Source organism: Equus przewalskii, chromosome 7 (genome assembly GCF_037783145.1).
Source record: "Equus przewalskii isolate Varuska chromosome 7, EquPr2, whole genome shotgun sequence".
Classification (NCBI taxonomy): Eukaryota; Metazoa; Chordata; class Mammalia; order Perissodactyla; family Equidae; genus Equus; species Equus przewalskii.
The window spans coordinates 15,158,328-15,180,523 of record NC_091837.1 but is presented as its reverse complement, the minus strand read 5'-3'; the positions used below and the strand labels follow the sequence as shown (position 1 = coordinate 15,180,523).

At 52.1% G+C, this 22,196-nt stretch overlaps 1 protein-coding gene across 14 annotated transcripts in view; it reads right to left on the bottom strand.

Annotated features, from left to right (window-relative positions):
* Positions 1–22,196, bottom strand: part of PXN (paxillin) — a 46,841-nt gene that overhangs the window by 15,776 nt on the left and 8,869 nt on the right. For 2 of the 14 annotated variants that reach the window (XM_070627093.1, XM_070627097.1), the window contains exon 2: positions 4,207–4,295. The exons of 8 other annotated variants lie outside the window; for them this stretch is intronic. Coding sequence is in view for 2 of the 6 variants with exons in the window: in XM_008507276.2 (XP_008505498.1) it covers positions 12,955–13,000 (46 nt within the window). In the remaining 4 variants the exon portion in view is untranslated. Of the gene's footprint in view, positions 1–2,990; positions 3,196–4,206; positions 4,296–12,954; positions 13,097–22,196 lie in introns of those variants that run through there. 4 more of the 14 variants (XM_008507276.2, XM_070627089.1, XM_008507269.2 and 1 more) reach the window with 4 other exon arrangements.

Below are 22,196 nucleotides of genomic sequence, written 5' to 3'. Positions count from 1 at the left end.
CTGAGGGGCGGAGACAAAAGATCACAAGTTGAGGGGTCAAGCGAGACCTGAGTTCAGGTCTGAGAGGACCTCAGCTTCTCTAGCCACGGCCACAGAGAAAATCACTTAGGTTCCCTGAGCCTCAGTTTCCTCTAGAAGTTGGAGTTCATAATTCCTACCTCACAGCATTGATGTGAGATTTATATGGGACAGCAGATGCTATAGTACACGGAAAGCTACAAACATCAGATTTTATTTGCTTTGTGAAATTCAGAAAAAGATCTTCCTCCAAGGAGATCGGGGTGGGATGCAAAGTCCTGACTTCTCCTCCTAAGTCGTCTATGGGTAGAATCTGGGCAAGGCATGAAAAGGGCGACCTTGAAGAGAAACGCAAAGCAATAAAGTAACATTCAAAGTGAGACACATGTGGGTGTCAGGGAGAAGGCACATCATTTTCCAAATGTGCAGCTGAGTGAGAGAGGAACTGCGGCAACCGGGTCCCTGCTGTACCTTCCTCCTCTCTCTCTACCCTTAGTCTTTACTCAGTGACTGGACAGGACTTGGTGTCACTGTCCCCCAAACCCCCCACGAACGCCTCAGGGAAGAGCCAGGAATATAGGAGGCAGCCAAGGAGTACACTCTGGCCTCTACTCTGATTCCTATGGGTACAGGAGCCCGCTATCTCCCCACAGGCTGCAAAATGGTTGCCGGCCAAAGTCTCCTTGCAAGCTCAGCAAACCCCTCCCCTGCTTGAGTAAACAGAGGCGCAGATGGAGGACTGCACAAAAGAGTCCACATGCAGGCAGCACCCCATTGTGGGGGTGGGAGGTCCCAGTTTTCAGCTACAGCTCCTGCCTGGCACCCAGCTCTAAATACCCTAGGGGTAGGCTCAGATTCCTTCTACCCACACCCCAAAGGAGGTGTCAGAGAAAATGGTGCCCACTGGAACACACCCTCCCCTCCCACATGTTCAAAGGACAGCTCCAGATACACAGAAGCAGTATCTGAAGAAGTCGGGGCTTGCTCATTCAGACTAAGGAAGGCCTCAAACTTCCTCAGCATCTCTCCACTAAGTTACTAGGTCCAGGCCTGAGACCCTCAGAACAAGTAAGAGACACTAGGCCCACCCCCGTCACCCTGTGGAAGGAAGCTCTCCCCGGGACTCTCGAGCCCCTTCTAGAGGAAATCACCCTAAATTCTGCAGGCTTTTGCCTCTCTGGGCCAGCCTACAGCTTCTATCCACAGAGAAGGGAAAGCAGAGGTCTCTAGGTGAGACCTCCAACATGTGTGCGGAGGGGAGGGCTTCTCCTCTATAAGCTGCAGGCGAGGGGGGACAAAGGGGCTGAGCGCAAAGTCTCCAGCCCACAAGGGGCTAAGGCCACTCAGCTACGCCCTGGCGACGAAGGGGTGCGGACCGTCTGCCGCTTCCCGCCAGAGGGCGCTATCGGCCCGTCGGCTCCCTGCCGCAGGAGTAACCGAAGGTAAGTACGGAATTACGGAATTTTCGAGCCGGGGATGACCCGGGAGGCCCCAGCCACCGTGCCCTGGGGAAGCTGCAATGCAGGGAAAGCTCAGCTGAGTTGGAGGGACGAAGCAGGCTACAAGCAGGAGCGCGAGGGGGCCTGGGTGCCAAGCCTCCAGCTCGTGCTTGGAGCACACTATCATTTGAAGGCGCAACCCAAGAGTGACGCAGCCCGTGGGGCTCTAGAAACCCGCAGGGACCCACGCCCCGGCTGCCAGCACCCTCTCCGCAGACGCAGCGAGGGGCCGCCCCTGTCCCCACCGGGTGGCCGCGCCTGGGCCCCAGCAGCCGCTCAGAACCGGCAGCGGCTTCTGGCCAGGAGGCAGCCCCAGAGCAGGCGACTGAGCACCATGGTCCACCGTGGGCAGGCCCAGACGAGGAGCCCCCCACCCCCACCCCTGGTCCCCAACCACCACCGAGCATAATTCTGACGGCTGGGTGGGAGCCGCTGGGTCTACAGCCCCGAGCAGGTTAGGACGGCAGGCATCCCCTGCCCTGGGAGGGAGGGGACTTAGGGGCCGGTCTGCCCGCATTCCAGGGCAAATGCTGCAGCTGCACACCTCGCATTCCCAAACCAGCCCAGGGGTGCAGGAGGCGGGAGCTCCCCGCCCGCTCATGCCCCCAGTGTAGGGGATGTCTCCCAGACTGCAGCTCTAGGGACCTAGGCTGACCCACAGACACACAGCACCCAGTAAGTTAATCAATGAAGCCCTTCCACTTCCACCCCCAACAAAAACAAGTGAGGGCTCTTTCAAAGGCCTGGCTTCCTCTTACCCAAGCCCAGCCACTTCTTAGCATGTGATAAAGACTGTCAAGACCAGAGGCCTACAGCTGGACAGAGGCCAAGAGCGTAATAAAGGTCCATCCAGGATCCTTCAAGTGTGTGTGTGTTGAGGGAGGGAGGGAGGGAGGACCCAGAGCTATTTCACTCCTTCCTCTCAGGTTCTGAGCACACTACATGTTAAAACTCACACAGGGGGATTCTGAGTCACACAGACTCTGCTCAATGGCCAAGCTGCTCAGCCGGCTGCTTAACTGCTCCTGTGCCTCGGTTTCCTTGTCTGTCGGATGGGAATTCCACCATCTTACTCACAGGAGTAAGGATTACGTGAGGAAATGGATATACAGTGCTTGCTTAGCATAGTCCGTAGAACAGAACACACGCTCAGTAAATGGGAGTTGCTAAGCAGACGGAAGCTCCCTCCCAGAGAGATGGTTAGCCTTGGAGGTGAAAAAGAAAGCTCCCGATTAGAGATGGTTGGCCCTGGAGGGGAAGAGAAAGTGCCTCCCCATCCCATCCCACTCCTGAGGGTAAAGGATGCTGCAAGCCTGGATCAGCAGTTAGAGGCATCATTCTGAGGAAAAAAGTCGCCCTGGAGAAGACTCCTTACCCAGGTCTCCAGGGATGGGGCTGGTAAATGTGGGCATCATCCAGTCCCAGAGCTCACAGGCTCCCCTGCCACACCCGCCCCAGTGCTGAGTTCCTCACCACCTCGCCCTCCGTTGCCACTCGGGACTCCTCCACGGGCAGCCCCAGGCAGAACTAGAAGAGGTGAGGTCCTTGGGCCGTCAGGAAGACTCCACCTTGACAAGTCTTGTACTCTTGAGGCCTGGCCTAGGAGAGGCGCACTATAAGAACAAGATCTTTTCCAGACTCAGCTCAGCCACCTTCTTTCTGCAGGCCAGTTTAACTCAGCTTTCATCACCCCAGACAGGGGCTGGCACAGTTTCCTGAGGAGCTGACGAGCAGAAGGAAGGAGCACCAAACACCACCCTGAGAGCTCCAGGAGAGGCAGCAAGGAGCTGCCAATGCACAAGGGCCTTCCCACAGCCCAGGGCCAGCTGTCCATCCTGGTCACTTCATATGAGACCAGAATTCTCAGAGAGAGCACCAGCTCGGCAAGACCCTCCCCTCCGGGTCCTGGAAAAGCCCAGCCTTACAGCCTATCCTGCTGGGCTCATATCGCTGGGCAAGGGAGGTTTCGGCCCCCTGCTGACCATCTGCATGGGCTTTGGTGACCTCGAGTATCAGAGGAGAAGCTGTCCAACCTCATTACGGCTGCCTGAGCTCAGGGATATAAGCCATGAGCGGGGCTCGGCCCTTCCTAAGGAAGGAGCTATGCAAACAGCAGGACCAGCTCCTCAGGGATGGTCTCATCTCAGCCCCTTTGCTGACACTCTTCCCGATTAGGAAGGAAAGCAGAACAGAAGGCGGGTCTCCCCCCTCCCCCAGCCCCGAGCACATGAGCAGTTGGAGCAGAGGTAATCTAATCCGCAGCGGGGTACTTTTACTTGGTGAGTAACTCCCCAGGAATGGGGAGCTGGGTATATTTATCCTGATAACTGTCCTGGGAGGAAAGGCAGATCTGTGACCAGTGGGGGCCCATCCACAATTAGGCCAGATCCGTTCTGCCCCCACCCAGCCAAGGGACCCAGGGCCTGGACACTGACTAGGAACTCAATCTCCTGGAGGGGGCTCCCCTGCCAATTTGGGTTCTTGTCAACCGACTGTCTCCTCTCCAAGAATTAAGCTTTAGAGAGCAGGGGCCTCGTCCATCTTGCTCGATGCCATATCCCCAGAATGAATGGTTGACTGACAGAGGCACTGTGAGGAGGAAGATGGGCAAGGAGCAGCGGGCAGAGAAAACAGCCAGTGCCAAGCGGAAGCCAGGACGCTATGATTCCAGGCCTAAGCTGCTGGGTGCCTGTCAACGGGTGGTACACCTCTCCGGGTCATCTTCTCTATCCGTAAAATGGGCAGAACCCAATTTGTCCCCATTTCTGGTAGCAAGCTCTGAGGGGGAGATAATACAATTTCAGGTGAGATTTACCATATAGTACCTTGCAGGTCTTCGGAGTTTGTCTAAATCCAAGACATCATTATTATCTGAATCCCAGACAGGAAGTGCTCTTCCTGAGGGGATGGATGAGAAACAATCAATGCGGTAGTGTCACTTAAATATTTAATAGCTGTGCCTGGAGGTTATGAAGACTCAGCCACCATTCCCCTTCGCTGACTCATGCCTCACTCAACAGGAACTGCCATTTTCCTGTCAGAGCCCTGAAGGAAGTGTGGGCTGGGGGTGACACACTGGAAACCAGAGGAGAAGGCCAGTCTTCCAATCTGCTCCTGGGCGAGGCAGGAGGTGGCCTTTGGATATGCCGTTTCTTCCCTGGGCTTCCCACATGCCACAGGAGGGTGGCCTCCTTCCTGTCTGCTGAGGAGCCCCGCCTTGCAGGGGCTGACACAACGGGAATGTGCTGGCAGGTTTACTTTCCTTATTGGGTGCTTGGCTTGCGCCCAAGGTCACACAGCACAGGTAAGCAGAGACTGGAGAGAATAAAGGGGGAAAGGCAACTCGGGAAAGGTCACCCTGAACTCCAGGCAGAAGCCCGACGTGCCACGCCCCATCTGCACCAGGCACCCACACAGTGCACCCCCCCCACATCAATCAAGCCCCTGGCTGCCATCAAGCTTCCCGATCTGATGGGGCTCCCGGAGGTTAAGCAGCAGGTGGGAGGAGCCGCCCAGGTGTACTCTGCACACCTCCACCCCCTAGGGGCACAGGAGCAGGTCCAGGCTGGCAGGACAGCACAGTCTCTCTTATATTGTAAATACATCATCTCTCTGTCCAGGATCAGCCAGCCCCGCCCTCCCCTACAGGTCCCATTTCATTGGTCAGATTTCTTTTTTTTTTTTTTTGAGGAAGATCAGCCCTGAGCTAACATCTACTGCCAATCCTCCTCTTTTTTGTGGAAGAAGACTGGCCCTGAGCTAACATCTGTGCCCATCTTCCTCTACTTTATATGTGGGATGCCTACCACAGCATGGCTTGCCAAGCGGTGCCATGTCCGCACCCGGGATCCAAACTGGCGGACTGCAGGACACCAAAGCAGAATGTGCAAACTTAACCGCTGCACCACCAGGCCAGCCCCCAACTGGTCAAATTTCATTTACCTCTTTGGGTCACCCAGAGACCCTGGACTTTTTTTTTTCTGGTCAGGAAGATTGGCTCCAAGCTAACATCTGTGCCAATCTTTCACTTTGTATGCAGGACACCACCACAGCAAGCGGGGGTAGGTCCACGCCTGGGATCTGAACCAGTGAACCCAGGGCCAACGAAGCAGAATGCACGAACCTGACCACTACACCACTGAGCTTGGCCCCTGAGACTCTGGACTTTTTAAGGTCAAGCCTAGGGCCCAACTCCAGGCCCAACCCACAGTTCCCTCAATGGGTAAAACACTATTTACATACAAATAGGCAGACAGCCTGGAACCCAGGAGGCTCCCGTGCTGGAAATTTTCTCAGCTATTTCAAACCCAGTCCAATCCATTCCTGCAACCCAGGCTCTCTGAGGCAGAGCAGGGTGGCTCCTTGGGCCTCTCACCCCTGCTAATCACCAACAGAGGTTAGGAGGGGCTCAGAAGTGAGTCACCCGCCCTACAGAGACCCAAACAGAAAGTCTGCCTGTTCCAGGAATGAGCTGTATAGTCTTTTCATGCCGTTGTGGATTTCACAGCACTAGTTACCCTCTCTTTGCCAGTCAAGTTCTGACCAATGAACACAGGCCACGGTGGCCACAGAACAGGTGGGTGCCTCCCCATCTCAGGCAGCTGGGTCGTTTCCCTAACCCATTCTCTCTTGCCTGCCTTGCCTGTTCTCCTATTAATACCCGTAATAGCTCCGGCCCTCTTCTAGCTCCCCACCCTTCACTGGTCACCAAGTCCTGTCGATTCTTCCTTCACGGGCCGATCTCCGTTACTTGCCTCCCTTTCCTTTCATCACAGGCAGCCGACAACTTGGACTGGCATCCGAATCCTCACTCAGCCCCTTCCGGAACCTGCCTACAGCTCCTGCTCTGGGATCTCCCAATCCGACCCTTCCAGCAGACACCAGCAGCATGAACTTCTTGGAACCTCACCTTTCTTGTGTGCGCCCACCCGTCACTCTCACTTCTCCCATTAGACTGCACGCTCTGTGGACAGGGACCTGCTTCCCCCTCACTAGATACCCACAGCTCAAATACCCTCTCATACAGTGACTGAATGTGTGCTGAGCAAGGAGCCACAATATTTAGCCACTGATGGCCACTCTCTGCCTACAGGATGAGATCAGAACCCCCGGGGTTGGCAGTTTGGTCTTGAGCTTCTCAGAATATGGCCCCAAAGCAGCGTCTACCTTCTCCTTGGGCCCCGTCACTGCAACCTGCCTCTCCAGCCAAACTGGGCCCCTCTTCCCTTTTCCCAGCTGAGTGTGCCTTTATTCACAATACTGAATGTGGCCCCCTACCACCACCATCTTTTACCAGCATATTTACACTCCCAGGGGACAGCTGGAGGCAAGGGGCACAGGCAGCACCTCAGGATAAACCCAGAACACCTTCTGAGGATCAGATTTACTCAGGAGCAAGTTTTAAACCACTGCCTGAAATTAACCAACAAGGCTAGGTTATGGAGTCAAATGCAAAATGCAAATGAAATGTAAGATAAGAAGTGAGGCTTCAAAGAGACTTCTTGCACTTGCACGTTGGACTTGGGTGAACAATTTTAAGCAGCACCACAAAGCCACCACTGCCCACACATAAAGCCACTCCTGTCCATACCACAGATTTGGCTGCTCCAGCGGTGTTGGGAGCTGGGTCAGTAACTGTCTGCTCTTCTGGCATCTCAGCCCACCTGGCAGTGTGGCAGAGTGGCCTCCAAGCAGTGAGGCAGACGGGTTCGAGTCTACCACTCACTAGCCTGGGAGGCAATTTACCAGAACATTCTGGGCTCTACTTACTCAGATACCTCAAAGAGCACATGGTGAGCAATCAATGAAAAAGTATGGGAAAGCCACCATGAGGGCTGGGGAGAGCCTCCTCTGCCCTCCCACTGTGACACAGAGGAGGAGACACTGGGTAAATAAATCCGCGTCACTGATTTTCATCTCCCTTAAGGATGGGAGGGGGAGGAGGTGGAGCCAGGGACTGCGGCCAGGAATCTTGGGAGCTGCGACAGGTCCGTCACTAACTCGGGCCTCCTTGCTGAGCAAACCACTGACCTCACCACTCCGTGCCTCGGGTTCATTCCAAGTCCTCCTCAGAGAACATCAGCTGAGCCCAGAAGCCTCCAATTCACTCCCTAGCAAGGACAGAGACAAGAGAGAGAAGCTGCAGAGCTCCAGCGCCCCCCACCCCCACACCAGCTTTACTGCCTGCCGGGAAGTCACAGCTGTCTGAGAGCCCTGTGGCTTTGAACCTGGAATCATGACAATAGAAGGAGCTGCCCAAGTTCCATGGAAGTCCCCATCGTCTGACCTCCCAGAGGAGCAAGCCCAGCAGGCAGCAGCCTCCGCTTCTGCCACTGATGCTCCGAGCCCAGCAGAGTGCCACAAACAGACCCAAAGACAGGGCTGCATGGCCAGAAAAAAGCTCAGACAGGGGGAGGGGAAAGAGTGAAATAATCCTTACTGAGCATCTGCGAGGATCCTGGCCTCAGAACCCCATTTTACAGATACGGACAAAGAGATGTCCAATGAGTACACTCTGCAGGCAGGGGGAGTCCCCCATGAGGACAGCTCTGCCTGACTGCACAGCTCATCCATGTTCTTGCCATGACACCCCACGAGGAGAGGAACAATCACTTTCAGCAGCCGTCCCTCTGCCTGTCACCACTCTCTTGCTCCCAATGTACCAGTTCCTGGAGTCCCTGGAACGATCCAAAAAGGCAGGGCTCTCCACCGCTGCCTTTGCTCTAGTCTCCTTTCTTCTCTCCCCCATGCCTCTCTTCCTCACCCTCTGCCTCAGGCAGGGTCCTGAGCCACTGATGGGCCCCTAGTGGTGGCACTCAGAGCTCAAGAATTCAGAGAAGGCTGGAGCTCCATATTCTAGGCTAACTTGTTGTTATACAGGTTGACGTGCATGGGTTTTCCTCCTGCGCTCCATGGCCAGCAGCCCCATCTGAGCAGCATGATGCAAGATGGGGCTGCCCCAGGCACTGACCTCCACCCTTGCTTACTGCCAGGCAGTCTTCTTATCTGGACAACAGAGAGGGGCCTGGGCCATTTGTTCTGGGGCACAGACAGATCAGTGGTTTCTCAGCCCCTTCAGAAACAGGCAGAGACAGCATGAGAATCATCAGGAGACAGATAGGTGGTCAGGGTCCCAATGAACGCACCAAACAGTCAATGGCACCAAACAGCTAACTGAGGGCAGGAGAGAGAATTTCAAGCCTGATGTGTAATCAGCCATGAGGTGTGCCACCACCCATCTTTGACTAACAGTCATAAAGTATTGACATTTGCAACTGATCTGCTTTTAATTTTAGAAAATAAACTGAAGTGGATCCAAGATTACCCCATGACCGTCAGCCCAAGCCACGTGTGTTCCAATATGCTTTCTTGAGTGAGAGAAAGAGCTGGGAAGTGCACCGAACCCCAGGAAGAAGGATGGGCAGTGCATGATCCTTATCTACAAGTGTTACCTTCAGGGTATGTCACTGTGGAAGACAAGCTGAAGCCACTGTCTGAGACAGTGCAGAGTCTGAGAAGGGGCAGAGAGAAGAGAGCCAGGGCCACCTGAACCGTGTCCCCCAGTGGACCCTCAATGATACTTTCGCTTCCCTCGAGGCATCTGCACCATCCAGCCCTGGTCTTCTCTGTCTTACAAGTTTTGGAAGCCATCTGCTCGGTTCTGGGCAAGACCAAGTTCTCCTGGGGTCACTTGACAGCCAGTGTCAGGACTAACTGCAGGCAACTCTTGAGTGAGGGGATGGGCATCGCACACACAGAAGCGCCGAGTTTTGTCTCAGTCCCTCCTGAGCTCCCCACACTCACTCCCCGTGCTGGCAGGCGGCAGGCCTGACCTCACCAACCTGAGTCCCAGGTGGGATGGCGTCACTGATCTACAAAGGAGAGATGCCTCCAGCCACTGTCCTGAGGAGGGCGAGAAAAATTTCTCCCCAAACCCAGATGCCTGTTGACTCTCCGCATTGGGAAATCGGCCTCTTCCTGGATAGCAGATGGAGGCCACAGTCCTCATGGCTTTGGCTAACCAGAGTCACACTGGGAAACCACAACAGAAAAAAAGGAGGGAAAGAAAGGGAGACCTCTGGGCTGCTAGTCTTGTTGGCAGGGCTCACATGTAGGGACATCAAGGTGCAGAAGGGGAGCACAGGGTGGGAAGAGAACCAAAATTAGACCCTGTAATCTGCCTGCAAGCAGCCCACCAATCCCAGAGCTGAGGCAGCAAGCCAAGCTGAAGTCAAGCCTCATGGGAGAAGTGAAAGGGGCGGTCTGTGGCCTGGGGCTCATGCGGCAGAAAGGGTCCCAGGGCTCCGGCTTGGCTTGGCGTGGTGTGCCTGGCCTCCCTCCACCACGCCCAGCTGGTTACTCGAGCAGATTGGGGGAGCTGGGTGGGAGGGTTCCACCTCGGCCCTGGTTTAGATTTTACCAGAGGAGACACTTGGGCTCTGGGAATCCAACCCAACAGAGCCAGGACAGATGGCAACAGCAGTGCCCAGCCGTAATGACCAAAAACATCACACGGTAAGTCCCAAGGCACACACAGAATATTCCAAAAGTTTGTCTGGAAGTTGGATTTTGAACCGTGGAGACTGTCTTCTAACAGAAACAATATCTGACGGGGAGACTGGGGTGAGTGTTCAGGCAGACCGTTTATGTCACTCATTCCACTGGACGCTAAATTCCGCAGTGTCTACAGGGAGTGCTTTCTCACTCTGAGGGGCCAAGGAGAAGGGCCACTTGGGGCAGGGGGCAGGCCAGTCTAAGTTAGGAGCTTTGAGCCCCATCATTCCACACTCACGGAGCCTGTGCTGTGCCCAGCAGTGTGCTGTGCACTGGGGGGTACAGCGGCCCTGGACGCTCCTGGTCTAAATTTCCCAGGACAGAAGGGACAAGAAATTCTGTGCTTCTGCCCCTGAACAATTGTACGGAAAATCAGGGATTGTGGTTACTCGGCAACCTCGGATCTGAACAAAACTGCCAGTTGGGACTGCTGCCTCTTCCCCTGTCTGGACAGGAAGTGGTCGCCAAGGAAGTCAGCGAGCTGATCAGGCACCACCCACTACTGCCCTGACACCACTTGTTTCTCCTTTTTAAAAGTGCAAGCCTCTGTCCCCGTCCACCCTCCCTATTGTGCCCCAAATGGTAATGTCTTCCTCCTCTGTGGGCACCGTCCCCTGGCAGGGGGTGCCTGGCCCCACTCCCCCATCTTACTCCACACCTAGTCGAGGTGGAAGCCAGGATGAGAGGAGTCAAATCTCACTGAATATGAACAATGACTCCTGTTTCCACCTGAGAGGGACGAACTTCAAAACCCAGGCACAGAGTGGCCACGGCCCTCCCCTAGTGTCCAGGTCCTCTGAGGGAGGACCCCAGGGGCTGTGCCAGCCTTGGGGCCCAGGGCAGCTCAGTGTGGGGTGCAGACAGCAGGAAGTTTCAGCGGCCTCTGGGGGTGGGAAGTAGGCACCCAGGAGCTGGTGGTTAAAGCCCAGACTGCTCAGCCCGTGGGCAGAGACTCCCAGGTATAGATCTTACATTACCTTTCCATGTCTCCCACCTTTTTGGTAAAATAGGAATCATAAATGACTACGGGTTGGCCCAGAAAATCTTCCAAGATCTCTTTTAGCAATGAACTCTGATTCTCCTTCCAGAGGGGACTCCAGGGCAGCAGGACCAGGGGTAAGGGAAACTACAGACAACACAGCAGAGACCCCAGCCCGAGGCCCGCAGGCTGACCCCACCCCCTACATGGATGTTTGTGCCTTTTAAGAAATCTGAGCTAGTCTTAAGAAATCAAGAGATTTCACATGAAAGCCAGGATTTCGGCTTCCAGGGGCAGTCAGAAGAGCTAGCCATACTGGTCTGCTTCCCTGCAGAGCAAGCAGTGGCTGTAGCATGAAATCGAGCTCCCTTTCTTTTTGGCCCACTTCATCCATTTACAACTCCTGCCCGGCCTCAGCAGGACGTGAGTTCGCAACATACTGTAGTGTGGGTTCTGGAGTTGAACAGCTTAGGTCTAAGTCTTAGCTCTGCCACTTGCTAGCACTGCACCTCGTTGAACTCAGTTCTCTCATCTATCGAACGGGTGTAATAACAGCCTCTAACCCCTTGGGGATTGCAGAATTCCCAAGCCTCACTCAAGCCATCTGGAGGAACAAGTAAGATAAAGTACATAAAGCAGGCCTGGCTTATCACAAGCACACCAGCTGTACATATCATACATGCCTACCTCACCTGGTGACACTAGGCGATGCCAGGTGACAGACAGGGGCTGAGTAGCTGTCCCACCTACAAAGCTGACATCCCTGACTAAGCAGGGGCAAGGGAGCATCCAGTACCACCAGCCACAAGCCATCGCACAGAAGGTGCTCTGAAGGGTGGCAGGTGGCCAGCCCAACCCTACCACACTGCCCCCCCAGATCCATTTGTTAATACCCCAGGACCGGATCACTGGTCTCTGCCAACAAGGAGATCTTGCCTAAAAAGTTGACAGGTTTGTGCAGGACCCAGCCAAAACTGATCTCTCTCCCTGGCTTCAAAGCCATTCCCAAGTTCAAAGACTCGCCAAGTGGGAGCCACCATAGGCCTGTATCTCGCGGCATGGGGAGCTCAATGCACAAGGCCAGAGGAAGGAAGGGCACTGCTGGTCCTCCTGGGAGCCCAGTCCAAAGGCCAACCTCCCAGCCCCACTGTGTCATCTGTTCCGGACAATCCAAGCTCTGAGGAAGGAGTCCAGAGATGGGGCAGGATAGTCCCTGCTGTATGTGCCCATCTGAGGTCGCTACCTCCTAACCCGCCAGAGGGTTCAGCCTTTGGAGCAGCATGAACACAGGCTGCCCTGGACTTACTCCAGAGGCCCTGAGTGTCGGATATGACAAGCGCCCAGCTGCTCACTGTGGCCTGCACCCAGCCCTGCAATCCATCCATGGGGCAAAAGGATTCCTCATTCCCCCAGGGCAAGGAGGTGGAGCGCCCCACAGCAAGGGAGCACAGCTTCATACCAGAGGTCTGAACCTGGCATCCACAGACAACCCTCCAGGCGATGTCTGGACCACCCGAAATTATATACAAAACGTGTGCATGTCCCTACAGTATTATTCCGGGGAGACGGTTCACAGTGTTCATGGTCCAAAGGGAATGGCAATCCACAAAGGTGAAACCACTGCCCAGGACGAGGGCTGACAGTGGCCACCCTGCACTTCTCAACTCACTGTTGCGTCCTCTGACGTCAAATGTGATCATTTGGGGCTGAAGCAGCCTCATCTCCACCTCAATCCCAGGTGACCGGCATTTCCGGAATGGGCCCTGCTGGGCACTGACTCAGGCAACACACACCCCTCTCCAGCAAAGCGACCACCGCTCAGGAGGCACAGAGCGGACACACACAGCCTCACCTGGGTAACCAAGGCTATCCTCAAAAAAGGCAAGCTCTGTGGATGCGTCTCACCTGCTGCCTCCAGTCCTTCCATCCCTCTCCCTGGGTGCCGCCTCATCTTTACCAGTGGTGACCCTGACAGCACCCACAAACGCCATGCTGGGCACAGAGGAGACAAAAATACAATGTCTGTTCCCAGGGAGCACTAACTAGTGGAAGACTGTCACATCGGGGGGAGGGCGAGAGGGCAGGAGGGGCTTTCCGGGCACAGGAAGGAGCAGAGGCAGAGGTGAGAAACAGCCAGGCGGACAGAGGGGGCTGGAGCTCAGAGTACAAGTCCCAGCTTGGTGGAAGATGAGTCGAGGACCCAGGGCCTGCTGCAAGGTCTGGACTTACAAGGGCAAGCCACGGAAGGCTGTCGGCAGGAGGGCAGGACCAGGCTTGCTATCAGATCACTCAGGCACTGTTTGCAGGAGAGACGGAGGGAGGTGGGGCTCCACCGGAGGAAGACCAAGAGTTACAATGCTCTAAATAAAACTAGGTAAAATCAACAAGACCTGGTAATTGAGTGGCTGTGGAGAAAGAGGGAGGAGTGCAGGATGCCTCCCACATTTGTTTCCTGCGGGAGGAATGGAACATCCATCAGATGAGATAGGGAAGATGGGATGAGCAGGGAATAAGGTGCATGGGAGGGTCAGGGTGACAAGGGCAGTAATCAAGCACAGACAGAGCCACAGAGCTACCAGAGCGGGGCCCAAAGGCCTTTCTTTTCCCCTGGCCAAGTCACCGATAAATCTCTCAGGGGCGCAGAAAGTAGCAATTTGGGAAATGATACAGGGCTGCCACTCCAGTGTGCTCTTCCTCTGAAAACAAGCAGTTCTCCCAGCTCGGCCTTAGAGGAAGCTGTAAACTGCATGCAGCCGGCTCCAGGAATTCTCAGAGCGCTCGGGAACACCAGGGGTTCCCTCCCTCCGTCCTCTCTTGGGGCTGAAGTCCGCCCCTGAAATCCAAATACAAACCCAACTCTGTCCCCTGACAGCCGCCCTCCGGAAGAGGGGCCAAGCCAAGTGTGTTATCACAGGAACCAGGTCCTTCCTGCCACACGAGCACATGGGCTCGCTACTGGGGCTGGCGGGCCCAGGACATAATCTCAGGCCCCAAACTCTTGTGGAAATGCCCTTTAGGACCGGCCCTGGGCCCCACCCCAGCTGAGTCCAAGAAGAATTTGCAAGAACAGAGCTCAACATCTGACTGGAGGATAACAGAAGCCCCAGAGACCAGTCCTACCTCAGCTGCCCTACCTAGGCCACTGCAAAAGGTCATTCCACTGAGGAAGCAAAGGTTAGCAACTGTCCTTGGACTTGTGGCTCAGGCTGAGTTGATTAGTTTCTAGGATCCAACTGGGAGGACACGGAGTGCCAAATCATAGACAACAAAGGTAGTATACACACATGAAAGCCCCCTCCCTCCAGGCCTTTGCACTGGCTGTTCTCTCTGCCTAGGCCACCCTCCTGTCTTTACCAGGCCAAATACTTTCTTATCCTTTGAAACTCATCACAGTTCAGATGCCTCTTCTGCAACACAAGGATAAAAAGGATCCGCCTTTTCTACCTAAAAAACAGGAATGTGTGGGTTTTATGCTGGGGGGCCTCTTCTGTAAGATTCTCAGACCTTATTTTGGAACGGCCATCTACACAAAGGATGAAGGTTTGGGGCTTTTCTAAATGTCAAGATTCCAGTTAAAATAAATGCACAACAAAGAATCAGCTTAGGGTACCATTTCCTCCAGGAAGCCCTCCCTGACCACATTCCCTACACAGCGTTCGAGTCCCTTCCCCTTTGAGTTCCCAAAGCACTGTGCACTCCCCCTATGAGAGCACATATCAAACTGGTAGGAACTGTCTGCCTAAGTGCCTATGTCCCATCAGCTTGTCACAGCTCATGGAGGGCAGGGAGCGTGTTTTTATCCATCTTCACCTCCTTGCATCAAGCAGAGCCCAACACATAATAGGTGCTCCATGGACAACTACTGAACAAATGGACAAAACACCCTTGCCAAGCCCATCTCCTGCAGGGACCTGCCTCACCACTCCAGTCCATGCCACCTCCGGGCCCTCCAAGAGTGCTTGCTACATGCAAAGCACCACGGGGGCCAGCAACACACGAGCACAGCGCCCAAGCCCTCCCCACTCACCTATCACAGGAAATTTTCATCTACTGTGATCTAGTGACCACCAACCCTCCCCAACAAGCACCACGCCTACCCTTCAAATAAAAAAAATCAAAGGAACACTCCACAAGACTTTGTGGCCGCAGCACAGCAGCCCCTTGTGGGTATTTAAGGTTTAAACTCACTGTGTGGCCTGTCTGGCTTCCTCTGTGGGTGGGGGAGGGCAAGCCGGCGAGGTGGGCTGGCTCACAGGAGTGAGGCCGCTGGGAGGCAGTCTGGGTACCCAGGCCATCAGAACCAGGGACTGGGAGGCACTCTCACTTGGGGCTGGAGGAGGAGGGGGGAGGTATTACCAAGCGACAGGACAAGAAGGAAGAGAAAGAATGGCAGGCCCAGTGTCCTTAGATCTTGTCACACCTCTCCCCAGGGGGCAGAGGGGGCAGGAGACGTGAGCTGGAACGTGCGGATTTCTGAACCATCCGCCACTGGAATGTGTTAGCAACACTAGCCATGGGGCTCTGTAGCCTGGAACAGCTGATAGCATCATTGATTATCGTGACTGAGCCACAGAGGAGATGAAGCACAAAGCATGCCGAGAAGATCAGCAATGCTGAGGGAAGCTCCACCGGCACGGAAAGAAAGAGGAGGACAAGCTTTTGGAAGAGAAACTGAAAGGGAGAGGAAGGAAGAAAACAATGTTTTGCAAACATTTTTGCTAATTTCTTTAGACTTTAAAAGGCCCTTTTTGCAAAGGAATAAAGAGTGCAAGAAATAGTAAATTTGTGGGTAAATATAAAAGACTAACAACACAGAGTGGGTTTTATAATATATGGAGACATAAAATTTATGACAATAACACAAAGGATGGGAGGAAATGGAAATATGGCGTTGTAAGGTTCTTACATTATACATGAAACAGTATAGTGTGGTTTGAAGGCAGAGTGTGATAAGTTAAACCTGCAAACCGTAGAGCAACCACTAAAAAAAACAAACCAACGAACATTAGCTAAATAAGCCAATAGTGGAGATAAAATGGAATCCTAAAAAAATAATGAATCCAAAAGAGGGCAGGAAAAGAAGAAAGAATAAAGAACAGATGGCACGAATAGAAAAATGGAAAGATGGCACACTTAAACCCAATCATACCAAAAATTAAATGTTGGAAGGTCTATACACTCCAATTAAAAGGTAGAGACTGTCAGACTGGATAAAAATGCAAGACTCAACATATGCTGTCTATAAGAAACACTTCAAATATAAAGACACTGATAGACAGTTCCTACCAGTTTGACATGTGGAAAACGGTGGAGAAAAATATACCACGCTAGCACTAATATCAAGAAAGTTGGAGTGGTTTTGTTAATATGAGACGAGATACACTTCCAGACAGGAAGATTACCAGAGATAAAGAGGGACATTTCATAATGATAAAAAGGTCAAGATGCAGTAGTCCTAAATGCGTATACAACCAATAACAGAGCTTCAAACCAGAAGACGCAAAAATTGACAGAACTGAAACGAAAAACAGACAAATCCACAATTGTAGCTGGAGATTTCAACTCTCTAATTGAGAAAGCAATAATCAAAAAAAAAGTCCTTCAAAAGGAAACCAGAGGAAGATAAAAGCAAATAATCCAAGAGGTGAAGAGCAGCTGGACAGAGGCCCTACAGAGCTCTGGTCTGAGGAACAGGCGGAACCCCAGGCCTTTGCTCCCTGGAGCACAGGGGGCTGGGAGTGGCCATTGAGCAGGAAAGGCCTCCCTCCTCCTGCTCGGCCCACAGACCTCCCCTGAAGGGGAGGTAGGCACATCAGCTCAGACCACACTTCCCAGTGGTTTTCAGTCCCTGACAAATCTGGGTGGGGTAAGCATTCAACAACCCCCTCATACAGCTGGTTGATCATTTTCTCAATTACTACACTCTGAAGCACACTGATCCACATCCACAAAATACACACACAAACACACACCCACCCGCCCCCTCTTCTCCAGTGGCACTCAGTGGCGTCGCTGAGGGGGAATCAATGTACTCAAAGGGGGCTGCAAGGAACACAGTGGGCTACAAAAGTCTCCGGATTCCAATCCTGGCGTGGCCAGTTACCAGCAATTCACCTCAGGTAAGTCACTCACCTTCTCTGTGCCTTAGTGTCCACACCTATAAGAATACCTACTTCATAGGGTTAATGCGAGGAAAAATGTGGTGACACAAGTAAGGCACTTAGAACAGTACCTAGCACAGAGCAGACATTATATTAATACTGGTAGCTATTATTCCAATTATGTAAATATATATGCACTGAAAAGATTTCACAGAAATGCATTAAAATATGAATTGCGATTATCACTGGATGATTATCTCTATGAGTTCTCATTATTTCCTTCTTTGCACATCTCTGTAGTTTTCAAGTTTCCTACAAAGAACATGTATAACATTGATAATCAATAAAAAAATTAAATATTACAAGAAACATGAATATAATTAGACCTTTTAACAGATATTTACATCAATATAGAAAAATAAACTTTAAAAATAACAAAGAGATGTAAACCCAAAAGAACTGAAAACAAGTAGTCAAATAAATACTTGAACACAAATGCTCATAGCAGCTCTATTCACAGTAGCCAAAAGATGGAAACAACCCAAATGTGCATCAACAAATGAATGGATAAACAAAAGGCAGTCTACCCATATGATGGAATATTACTCAGCTATTAAAAAGGAATGAAGTTCTGATCCACACTACAACAGAGATGAACCTCCAAAACATTATGCTCAGTGAAAGAAGCCAGACACAAAAGGCCACATCTGGTATGATTCCATTTATATGAAATGTCCAGAATGGGCAAATCTATAGACAAAGAGCAGATTAGTGGTTGCCAGGGGCTGAGGGAGCAGGTAAGAGGAAGAGACTGCTTAAGGGGTACAAGAACTCCTTTGGAGATGATGAAATGTTCTGGAACTACATAGAGGTGATATTTGCACAACTCGCAAATGCACTAAATACCACTGAATTGTCCATTTAAAATGGTTAATTTTATGTTATATGAGTTTCATCTTAGTTAAAAAACAATGAAGGGTGTGTATATCATATGCACATTTATATATTTATAAACCTATAGAAAATGGTTGGGAAAGATAGACAGTAAACTATTAACAAGTTACCCCTGGTGGGAGAAGGAAGAAAGAACTTTCACTTCTGTACGTTTTTCTTCTTTTTACAATAAGCATGTATCTTCTTTAACAGAAAAAGTTTACAAAAGTAAATAACAGTATCGGATACAAAATGACATGAGAAAGATCCCTAGGAAAAAACAAGGCTCGAGGCTACACTGTGGCAGGTGTGTAGTTCTAGAAATGAAGAAAACTAGGACCCCAGATATTCTCAAAAAAGAGCTAGAAAGAGGAATAAGCACAAGCTGCTCTGCTACTAAGTGTCCCAGGAAAGTGCTTTCTCCTCAGAGGACCTCAGTCTGTCCATCTGTAAAACGGGTGAGTTGAACCTCGTAAGTGATTTTCAGATGTTTTACATTTTTATTTTCAAATTTTTAAAAAGCCACAAAACCTCTTCTGCAACTACAGTCTTCGATGGAAGCCCAATATATAAACTGACAAAAAATAGGCAGTTCTGACTAAAGAAGGTGATGGGCAGGCAGGGACCCCAAGCATAGGAGTAGGTAACATCCTAAGGCTCCTTCCAGCTCTGGAAGCACGGGGATCTAAGAAAGATTGAATTAGTCCAGAATCACAGAGATGAGAGTGTTGACTGATCATACCCAACAAAACATTCAGAAGCCAAAAGGAGCTGCCACCACCGACGTCATCAATAGCCAGTTACTAGCAAACCAAGGGTGCCCCAGGGGCAGATGGACTGTGACACCCCAGGCCCCCAGGCCTCTGTCCAGGGTCAGGCAGATAACAGCTGTCTCCAGGTCAGTGCTCCTGCTGCTCTAGGGGCACAAACAGGATGTTTGGAAACAGATGACCACAAGCAACAACAGGAAGCCATGACAACCACCTCCAGGTGATGCTCCTCGTCTTCCCCAGCTTGTTTCTGGCATGGCTGCCTCAGCAGACCAGGCAAAAAGACTTTAAGTGCCGACTTCCAAAGAGAGAGAAGGGGCCAGAATTCCTGGAAAGTCCAGGACACAGCAGAAGAGGCCATCTGAGGTGGTGAGGCAGGGAGGAAATGAGGCCACCCAGCTATCCCAAGAGCTCCCTCACCCCAAAGACGCAGCTAGGCTGACACTACTGAGGAGGGGTTAGGAAATGGCACATCCACTCATGAGGACAGAGGACTTTCCAAGACAGGCAACACATGACCCAGCAAACTCAGGACAGCCAGGTCGGGTCTCCAAGGCATGAGTGGAGTGTTCCGGGCACCACAGCCGCTCCTTCACGCCCACTCAGCTGTCCTGGAGCTCACCAGCAATGAGAAACCACTCCAACTGGCCAGCCGAGCCAGGAGCCCACAGGGGAAATGGCAAATTCAAAGGAAACCAAGTGCAGGCCATGGGACAGTCCCATTTCCACCTAAGGAAGAGGAATGTTCCTGGAAACAGAGTGAGGAAAAGCCTGTCCAGGACTCTCTGACCCACTTCAAATCCCCAACGGGGCCTCGGGCTGATGCAACAGGTCAACTGCTCCTAAGAGGGTACAGAGGCAGGCAGAGTAGCCCGATCAGTGTGCCAGCTTCCAGCTAATGGCTGTGCCCACTCAACTGACAAAAACCACAGGTCACAATACAGAAGAACACTCTCCCTTTTCTACTGCTACTAGGAGCCTCATCAGCCACCTCCAACCTATGAGGCTTCACAGATGTCATGGAGCATCCTTTAGGGCCTGCTTTGACCAGAGGAAGGCCTGAGGGTTCAGGAGAAGCCCAGTGCCTAACTGGAAGCGGATCCCACAGCGGTTCTCTGCAGCAGCTCTCAAATGCTAGCGTTAGATAAGTGATTAGTATAAACCAAGCCACCAAACAACCTCCCCGACAGCCGCTTCCTCCTCAAAGCCACCAAAGAGGCTCAGGAGAAATGAAATGTCACACAACCAAAACCCAACTTAATACCACCAGCACTAAGGTATGACCACTTCACCTGTAGAGCAGGGCCCCGAACACTCACTACCCCAAAGGGCCATGCAGACTCCCAAATCACATTCTTCCAGGAGACAACTGAAGTCAGCCCCCTCTCCCAGGCCCAGCTGCCCAGTCAGTCAGGCTCACGTGCTCTAAATGCACGCCATCAAGGCCACAGCAAACACAGGCAGCAAATATCTGAAGGAGAGAGGGTGGCAGAGAAAGCCAGACCCGCAGAGCAATGTCTAGATTATTGCAAGGATGAACAATAATGATAATCATTACCATTTACTGAGCACTTTAAATTATTTTAGGAAATGTGCCTGTTTCATAGATGAGGGAACTGATGCTCAGGGAGTCAGTGACCTGCTGAGGTCACAGTGAGTGAATGGCAACACCAGGACAGATCCACGTGTGGCTGATGGCGGAGCCTGTGTTCCATCTGTGACACTATGCTACCTCCCCACCTGGAAACCAGAAACTTTTTCGCTCAGATTCTCCAGCAGAGGAAGTGGTTTGCTAGAGGTTGGGCATCATAGCGGGTGTCCGCAGCTCATACCCATTTAATCATCAACCACCGTCAAATATTTATTAAGTAACCACAGAGAGAACCGAGCTGTATATGGCGGTTAGAGACGTTTGAAAGGCAGATAAGATCCCTGTCTTCAAGGGGCTTACTGGGCAGAAGGGGAGACAAAAGGAAAGAAGCCCAATTCACAGAGATCTGTGAAGTTATACTGAAGTGGGAGGGGCAAGAGGTTGGCTGGTTTTAACTGGAAAAAAGCCTTCTCAAGAAGGTGGCTGCAGCTGAGATCTTAAGGCGGAGGGTGAGGGAGGGAGACAGGCGAAGAGGCTATTTCCTGCGACGTGAACAAAAATCCAGGCTCCGGGGCAGAGCTAAGCGCTGGGAGGGGTCAGAAGTCAAATCTAACTTGGAGACTGCAGTTCCAGAAACCCCTAGACTTGGCAACTGTGTGTTTGCCGTCCATATGGAGCAGAAAGAGGGCATTCTTAGAACCTCCCAAAGCAGGGCCAGGTAGGAATATGCACGAGGGAGCGAGGCCCACCGCAGGCAACAGAGAGGGCCAATACGAGGGCTGGAGCTGTTGAGGTCAACCAAGTGGTGCCACCGAGGACGGGCGTCCAGTGTAGCCAACTCTGATTTTTCAAAAGAAATGACATATGGATTTTTAGGTACAATCTCTTGATGCTTTAAATGTTGGCAACTAATTTGGAATATTTGTAAATACCATGAAGGGCAAGCAACACGGGTCTGCAGGCCAAACCCCGCCCGTGATTTCTCATCTCTGCCTTAAGATTTCCAGTATGAAGCACCAAAAAGAGAATGGGTTGGGTGCCAGAAGACCTAGGTCAAGCTCTTGCATCATTATCTGTGGTGACACTGGGTGTGTCCCCTTCCTCTGCGTCCCCTGAGCTTCAGTTTAGCTTCCTCATCTGTAAAACGGGGAAAACCACCACCTACCCAACAGGGTTGTTGTCAAGATCGTATAAAAAAATGATGAAGCACATGAAAATGTTTCCTAAACCTAAAAATGCCGCACAAGTGCTCATGATTTCACACAGGCCAAGAGAAGAGAGGAGACAATAACAGAGAACACAGACAATAGAGGAGGCCATGAAGAGAGAGTGAGAAGGAAATGAGTTGGGTCTTTGCTGGCGTGCAGACCGGAAGAATCTGGACAATAGAATCCACGTCAGGGGCAGAAATTCAAATTTAGGAGCCGCCAGCACACAAGTGATAAAAGAGGTCACGCAAGTAAATAAACTGACCTAGGTACCTCAGAGAAAAAAAGGTGGCCCAGCAAAAGCCTTTGGAATAACACAGAGGCACACCCCCCAGGGAGAGATCAGGGAAGGAAGGGGGGAAGGCAGTTGGGGGTTCTCAGGAGAAGAGGGTTCTGTAGAGAAGGGGGGGTTCTGAGGAGAAGGGGGGTTCTGTGGAGAAGGGGGTCCTGAGGAGACGGGGGGGTTCTGTGGAGAAGGAGGTTCTGTGGAGAAGGGGGTTCTGTGGAGAAGGGGGTTCTGTAGAGAAGGGGGTTCTGAGGAGAA